At 45.8% G+C, this 8,546-nt stretch overlaps 1 protein-coding gene across 1 annotated transcript; it reads left to right on the top strand.

Moving 5' to 3' along the window:
* Window positions 1-445: 445 nt before the first annotated feature.
* Window positions 446-5,551, top strand: LOC115383630 (scavenger receptor cysteine-rich type 1 protein M130-like; the record flags this gene model as incomplete). The annotated part of the gene is made up of 3 exons (XM_030085763.1): window positions 446-752; window positions 5,099-5,386; window positions 5,523-5,551. Coding segments are annotated over 3 exons (624 nt in total), but the record flags the coding sequence as incomplete, so codon positions are not given.
* Between the last annotated feature and the right edge of the window lie 2,995 nt (window positions 5,552-8,546).

Here is an 8,546-nt window from a genome sequence, read left to right on the forward strand (position 1 = left end):
GTTGTTTTTCTAAAAACGGTTTGTGTCACTGGCAGCAAACTGAGACATAGGATCACTACTCTTCCTCAAACTATCTGCAGACAACATGCGCAGTAGAGCAGGGAGTGAAGTTTGCCTCCCTCCCCCACACACTCTGGTCAGTCAATCTAACAAAAGAAGTGGCCTTGCAGTGGCTTTGCATTGTCCTCTGCTGAAGAGCCTTGTTTTCATGACAAAAGCATCTCTTCACACCTTCCTTGGGGTCATTTGGCCCCGCTGTAGAAGAGATGCACCAAAAGGCAAAATGGCCCCACTGCCGAAGTTCTAGTGTTAATGAGGGCCCGGTTCTATACACTCAACACACGCCCCCTCCCCCAACCCTGGGCCCGGGACAGAAGACCCATTTGACTCCCCCTATCGGCGGGCGTGGGTACAGTGACCTCCTGTCCTGTGTTCAGACTCGGTGCGGCTGCTGAATGGATCCAGTCGTTGTTCAGGCAGACTGCAGGTGAAGACTAACTCGTCTGACCAGACCTGGTCCTCAGTGTGTGAAGCAGACCTGGACCTGCAGGATGCACAGGTGGTGTGTCGGGAGCTGGGCTGTGGGGCTCCTTCAGTCCTGCAGGGGACGCTCTATGGAGATGCGCAGACTCCCAGGTGGAGCCCAGAGTTCCAGTGTGGAGGCCATGAGTCTGCTCTGCTGGACTGTAGGAGCTCAGGCTCAGCTAGAAGCAGCTGCTCACCTGGTAAAGCTGCTGGACTCACCTGCTCAGGTAGAAGAGGAGCTGCAGCTTTCACTTCTCTTCTCCTCATACTCACTGTCTTCATCCTCTCACTCTTTTCTCTTTGCTCTGGGTTCAAGGGGTCGATGAGTTCAAGTTGATGGGAGGAGCCCGTCGCTGTGCAGGAAGACTGGAGCTGAACTGTCTTGGTGAACAGAGACCTGTAATGGACAAGGTCTTCACCCTGAAGACAGCAGCTCTCTTCTGTGAACATCTGAACTGTGGCTCTGCTGTTTCTGTACAACCAACTGTTGTGTCAGATCAATCTATGTGGATTGTCGACTCAGAATGTGTTCAGTTTCAATCCGACCTGTGGAACTGTGTGGAATCATACCGCTCCTCTCGCACCCTGAAACTCACCTGCTCAGGTATGTTTTGTTGACTTTAAAAAATGAATATTTCCTTCGTGGTTTTACAGCAGATTTATTTTCTGCCGTGAACTAATTGCTTGGTGAACTAACTTTAATTAAAAAGAAAAAAAAGTGTTTAAATATGTCAAAGAATCTGAGACGCCTTACAATGGAACTTTAAGATGCATGTTCAGTTATAAAACTGAACATATGATTAATGAAATAAATGGACACCTGACAGATGAAATTACAAGCAGGAAACACAATGTAATTTATTCAGATGTGTGATAATATGAGAATAGACACCAGTTGAATTTGGTATATAACTGTAGATAGCATTTCAATAGAGGTCTGTACTTCCGTTGAGTTTGAAAGTTGCCTTTGAATGATCAGGGCTCTCTATGGCTGTATCTCTGTCATGTCACATGACACACTTTACACCAATATGGTTCCTCATCTCTGAAAACAAACTCCATGCTCGGCTGGCTCCCTGGACACTGGAGGAGGAAAAATCAGCTGAAAGTGGTGAATTATAGTCACAGAAACATGCGGAATTTTATTATCAGTAATGGTAACGGTATAATGCTGGGAAAAGTAATTAGATTAGTCGCTACTAAAATCTCTCAAATCATCTGGCGGGCCAGATATTATTGTTTGCCCTCTGCTTCCGCCGTGGAAGACATGGCGAAGGGATTGAGGAGGTCCTCGAAGTATTTCTTCCACCATCCTATAATATCCTCAGTTGAGGTCAGCAACTCGACACCTCCATTGTAAACATTGTTAGTAGAGACCTGCTTTGTCCTCCTGAGGCGCCGGATGGTTTGCCAGATTTTCCGAGAGGCCAACCAATAGTCCTCCTCCATGGCCTCCCCGAACTCCTCCCAGACCCGAGTTTTTGCCTCCACAACCACTCGGGCTGCAGTTCGCTTGGCCTGCCGGTACCTGTCAGCTGCTTCGGGAGTCCCATGAGCCAACAATGCTCGATAGGACTCCTTCAGCTTGACGGAAGCCCTTACTTCTGGTGTCCACCACCGGGTTCGGGGGTTGCTGCCATGACAGGCACAGGAGACCTTACGACCACAGCTCCGGGCAGCTGCTTCGACAATAGAGGTGGAGAACATGGTCCACTTGGACTTAATGCCCCCAGCCTCCATCAGGGTCTGGGAGAAGCTCTCCCAGAGATGAGAGTTGAAAACCCTGCTGACAGAGGGTTCCACCAGACGCTCCCAGCAGACCCTTACAACACGTTTGGTTCTGCCAAGTCTGTGTGGTTTCCTCCTCTGCCAGCGAATACAACTCACCACCAGGTGGTGATCGGTCGAGAGCTTTGCTCCTCTGTGCACCCAAGTGTATAAAACACGTGGCCGGAGGTCAGATGACAACAAAATAAAGTGGATCATCGACCTCCGACCTAGGGTGCCCTGGTGCCAAGTGCACTTATGGACACCCCTGTGCTCGAACATGGTGTTCGTTATGGACAAACTGTGCCGAGCACAGACGTCCAATAACAGAACACCACTCGGGTTGAGATCAGGGAGGTCGTGCATCCCAATCACCCCCTTCCAGGTCTCACTGTCGCTGCCCACATGGGCGTTGAAGTCCCCCAGTGGAACAATGGAGTCCCTAGATGGAGCACTGTCCAGCACCCCTCCCAGGGACTCCCAAGAAGGCCGGATACTCTGCACTGCTGTTCGGCCCATAAGCCGAGACAAGAGTGAGGCACCTGTCCCCGACTCGAAGGTGCAGAGATGCGACCCTCTCGTTCACTGGGGAGAACTCCAACACATGGCGGCTGAACTTTGGGGCTATAAGCAAACGCACACCAGCCCGCTGCCTCTCATCATTGGCAAAGCCAGAGAAGTGGAGAGTCCAGCCCTTGTCAAGAGATTGGGTTCCAGAGCCCAGGCTATGTGTGGAGGTGAGCCCGACAATATCGAGCTGGTACAACATAGCTCTTGGGATCACGCGGGCACTCAAACTCCCCCATCACTTTAAGGTGGCAGGTCAGGGGGAAGAATTTATCTTATCTTTTATTAAATATTTTTCTAAAGAATTTTGGAGAATTGTGGGAGAGGAGAAATGGGTCTGTAGTTTGTGAAATGGTGTCTGTTGCCGTTCTTCTGCATAGGAATGACTTTGCCTGTTTTCATTTTATTTGGAAATTGTCCTGTTTGAAATGATAAATTAAAAATGTAGGTGGCGTGCAAATCCCCAAAATAACTTTTTAACGACAAACATGTCAATATTGTCAGTCTGTGGATGTTTTCTTTTAAAATTATTTTTTTTAATTATTCACAATTTCTATGATTTCTTTTTCGTCAGTGGCCTGGAGAAACAACTATACATTAATATGACATCTCCATCTGTTTGAACAGGACTTTTTTCTAGAATCAAGAAAACTTTTATGTCATACCAGTTCACATTAACATGTTTGTGGCACGAAAAGGGGATACTCAGGTCCCGGTTAAGAAGCCTAACTCTGGGAGAGTAAAAAAACAAGGGGCACTAATAATAAAGAAGATAAATAATCATAAAAGTATTTGCAGACAGTGTTGCACTGTGTGTGTGTGTGTGTGCGCATATATATATATATATATATATATATATATATATATATATATATATATATATATATACTGTATATATATATATGTACAACAGCAATGACCTGGTGTGCAAAGTGTCCAGTGCTAAAGTGGTAGCAGTGTCTCTAGTGCGGAGTAGGAGCCCACAGAGCATGACTTGAGTTTAGCAGTCTTACAGCTTCAGGAAAGAAGCTGTTTCTGAGTCTGGTGGTTCTGCTCTGCCAGGTTTGGTCCAACAAAACAATAACTGAACTTCTTCACACTACCAGGTCCATATTATTGATCTTTATATATCATTTTCAATCAAATAATTTGGGAAAATATCCTTACTGGGAGCATTTCTAATAATACTATTGAACACATTCCACATGCCATTAATGGTTTTTTAATTATTTTCTAGTATTTTACCATAATAGTCTGTCTTATATGTTTTCATAATGAGTTAGTTTTTTATATTTCTTGTATTTATTTTCTGCCTCTGTGTTTTCTTAATTTTCTACACATTCATCAGCCCCTTTCTGATCCATTGATTGTCCAATCAAAAAAATACAGCAGGAAAGGAAGAAATGACAGTGTTTATCTCAACTGCTCTTTCTATATCTATGGCACTGTCATGGTTTGTGCTGTAAAGTGTTGCAATGTCCGTGAACAGCTCATATGTAATGTAATTCAATCTGATTTTTAAGTGTAATGCTGCTCAGTCATCATTGTTTTTATCAGATATACCTGTGACAACATTACACAATTTTTGTGCACTTTAAAGGATTACGTAACTCTGTTACACGTAATTGGCTACTCCCCAACCCTGATGTGCAGACTCATGGGACTTCTCTGTGACTGTCACAAGGAAGAAAACTTGTGAAAACATGTTTTGTGTTCTGATCCTGTCTTGTCTCCTGGGTTAAAGAGTGTTTCTGGTTGTAGGTACAATGTTTTTTGAGGTTGTAGCTGCAGTGTTTGTATTTGAGGTCATAGATTCAGTGACCTCCTGTCATGTGTTCAGACTCGGTGTGGCTGCTGAATGGATCCAGTCGTTGTTCAGGGAGACTGCAGGTGAAGACTAACCCGTCTGACCAGACCTGGTCCTCAGTGTGTGAAGCAGACCTGGACCTGCAGGATGCACAGGTGGTGTGTCGGGAGCTGGGCTGTGGGGCTCCTTCAGTCCTGCAGGGGACGCTCTATGGAGACGTGCAGACTCCCACGTGGAGCCCAGGGTTCCAGTGTGGAGGCCATGAGTCTGCTCTGCTGGACTGTAGAAGCTCAGGCTCAGCTAGAAGCAGCTGCTCACCTGGTAAAGCTGCTGGACTCACCTGCTCAGGTAGAAGAGGAGCTGCAGCTTCCACTCCTCTTCTTTTCACACTGACTCCATCCTCTCACTCTTCTCTCTCTGCTCTGGATTCAGGGGGCGATGAGTTCAGGTTGGTGGGACGAGCCAGTCGCTGTGCAGGAAGTCTGGAGCTGAAATATCTTGGTGACCAGAGACCTGTGATGGACAAGGTCTTCACCCTGAAGACAGCAGCTCTCTTTTGTGAACATCTGAACTGTGGCTCTGCTGTTTCTCTTGAATCAACTGATGTGTCATATCAATCGATGTGGAAAATTGATTCAGAATGTTTTCAATCTCGATCTGATCTGTGGAACTGTGTAACATCTTTCTTCTCTTCTCGCATCCTGAAACTCACCTGCTCAGGTATGTTTTTCCTGACTAAAAATGAATATTTCCTTCCTGGTTTTACAGCAGATTTATTTTCTGCTGCTTTTCTGCTCCTTCAGTTTATTATTCAAATTTGACATCAGCTCATTGGTCTCCAACAAAATCATGTCAGAAAAAAAACTCAAATCCACAAAGATCTGAGGATTAAAATTCCGAACAGCTGGAGGTGAAGTGACTTTCAACTCACTCCTCTGAGTTTTGACTCTTTCCTCTGGTTGACCTCCTGTCCTGTATTCAGACTCGGTGCGGCTGCTGAATGGATCCAGTCGTTGTTCAGGCAGACTGCAGGTGAAGACTAACCCGTCTGACCAGACCTGGTCCTCAGTGTGTGAAGCAGACCTGGACCTGCAGGATGCACAGGTGGTGTGTCGGGAGCTGGGCTGTGGGGCTCCTTCAGTCCTGCAGGGGGCGCTCTATGGAGATGCACATATTCCCAGGTGGAGCCCAGAGTTCCAGTGTGGAGGCCATGAGTCTGCTCTGCTGGACTGTAGAAGCTCAGGCTCAGCTAGAAGCAGCTGCTCACCTGGTAAAGCTGCTGGACTCACCTGCTCAGGTAGAAGAGGAGCTGCAGCCTCCACTTCTCTTCTCTTCACACTCACTCCATTGTCTCACTCTTCTCTTCATTCAGGCTTTCCTGAAACCAGGTTGGTGGGAGAAAACAGTCGCTGTGCAGGTTCTCTACAGATCAGAAGCTCTGGAGTTTGGAGACCAACATATATCCCTGAGTGGTCCTTGGAGAAAGCAGCTATTTTTTGTTCACATCTTCACTGCGGCTCTGCCGTGTCTGCAGATGAGACTTATTCAGTCAACTCCACACTGACAATGATGATCTCGGATGACTGCTTTCAGTCTGGATCTGACTTCATGACGTGTTCGGCTTCCTTTGAAGAGCTCTCCAGCAATAATCTCTCCTGCTCAGGTAAACTCATCAGTGGTGTTTTCCTCACTCGGCACAGTCAAAATTAAAATTCTGCTGAACAACCTTTGTGTGTGTGTGTGTGTGTGTGTGTGTGTGTGTGTGTGTGTGTGTGTGTGTGTGTGTGTTTCAGACCTACTGCTTCATCCAGTCATCTCCGTGTCCTCTTCCTCCTCCATCCTCGGGGTCTCTGAGGGCCAGCAGCAGGGGCTCCAGGTGATCTGGGGCTCCACCTTCACCATCAGCTGCTCCATCCAGCCACAGTACCCAGGAGGCTCCTTCCAGCTCACCTTCACCTCCTACAACTCCACCAAGCTGGCTGTCAATCACTCTGCACACTTCCTGTTTCCTGCTGCAGAGCCCACCCACCGGGGAAACTACAGCTGTGTTTATCACCTCCATGTTTTTGGACACAACTTCTCCTCAGAGAGCCGCCTGCTGTCTCTGTCTGTGTCCGGTAAGAAGGAGCTAATTCTTCCTTTACCCTTCAAGAGAAAATGTATCAATTTTCCCCCCTTTAGAGGTTTAACACTAGGTTTACCAAGCAGGGGCCGGTTTGGCCCAACCCATCCCAGAACCCAGAGAGGGGCCACAGTGGCTCAGTGCTTTTGAATACACAAGTCGTTGTCCTCCAGCCAGCCACCTTTCATTCGTAAATGCAGCCACTATGCAATGCATCATGCAGGAATGAGGCCCAAACAGAGGGAGAAGTGTAGCACACAAACCAATGTTCAGCTGATGCTTCTAAAACTCTTCATGTAATAGTTTGTATCAGTTTGACACAAATGACCATTTTCAGAAGAGAAAATTTTGTTGTGGATGTAAGGTATCATTTTGCACGAGAATTGGGGAGTTTGCACATTTTATTAGTGTGTGTATTTAATAGTTAAAAAAATAAGATATATTTTACAGTGCATCTGTGGGTGCTGTGTATGAAAACAATATTTGTCATAACATAGTATGTACAGTGCCTTGAAAAAGTCTTCACCTCTTTTGAATTCTTTGCCCTTTTTCTTAAATTTCATACTTTGAACATTAAGTTATAAAATTGGCATATTTTGTGAGGAACCAATATCAAATGGGACACAACTGTGCAGTGAAATGAAATTTGTACAACATTTAAACTTGTTTTTAGAAATAAAAACCTGAAAAGTGGGATGTGCAATATTATTCACCCTCTTTTCTCATAGTGGCTTCAGAAGTTGTCTGATTGTTTCCTCAATGATCAAATGTTGAGCTAATGACTAAACAGAGTCTGAGTGCAATCCAGTCTTAGAACAGATGTAGCTGGTCTGTCATGGTCCCGATGGTCTGTCAGAGAAACAGACGCAAAACTACGCTCTTCTCTGTGCCACAAAATCAGTCCTTCTGTTGAGGGGAGGTTTGAGGTGGCCTTTTCACAAGGCTACCCCTGCACTGAAGTGCCTTGCTCCCCTTCACACTCTGGCCCCCAAACCCCCACCACACAAAACAAATCCATTGTTTGGAGAAAGAATCTTTCTTCCTGGCTCTCCCCCCCAATAGGTATGCATGAGCCACCAACCCGGCAGGTATCGGCTGCATTTACAAAAGAAAAGCAGGCCAGCGATCGGCCGCTGAGCTGTGCACTGAAAATCAGGGGAAAAGGGGAAGAGTTTCATAGGTAGGAAAAAAAAAACAAAAAACTTGGGATTACAAAAAATTCAGTCTTTTTGGAAAGTGTCTTCCTGGCCAATTTGCCAATTTTATGTATTCATGTTTGCAGTATGAAATTTAACAAAAGGTCAAAAAATTCAAGGAGGAAATATGCTTTTGCAAGGCGCTGTATGTGCTTGTAGAAAATATAACACTGAATCAGCATCTAATGTAAAACTGAAGTAAGAGGTTGACTCAGTTTATGTTTTTCATTTCTTCCTGTGATTTATTGATGATGCACAGAATTCAGTCTGCCTGGCTGATCCGGGCAGCTCCCCACGAATCTTATTCATTGTGCCAAGGATGGTGATCTTCCGTCAGAGGAGTTGTTTGGCGAGAGCCAGAGACGTGAAGAAATGTATCTGTTGTTACCGTTCTGCCTTTGTCCAGAAATGGCTCCATCAGCTTTATCACCACATCTTCTCCCACTCTCACTGCCTTAGCATGGCTGGGGTCTTTCCCAACACAGAGGATCATGTTGCACACATATTTATTCTTCAGGTCACATGCCACCCAGAACTTTATCCCAACCTTGTCTGGTTTTGT

Source organism: Salarias fasciatus (assembly GCF_902148845.1).
Source record: "Salarias fasciatus chromosome 23 unlocalized genomic scaffold, fSalaFa1.1 super_scaffold_20, whole genome shotgun sequence".
In the NCBI taxonomy this organism is placed as follows: domain Eukaryota; kingdom Metazoa; phylum Chordata; class Actinopteri; order Blenniiformes; family Blenniidae; genus Salarias; species Salarias fasciatus.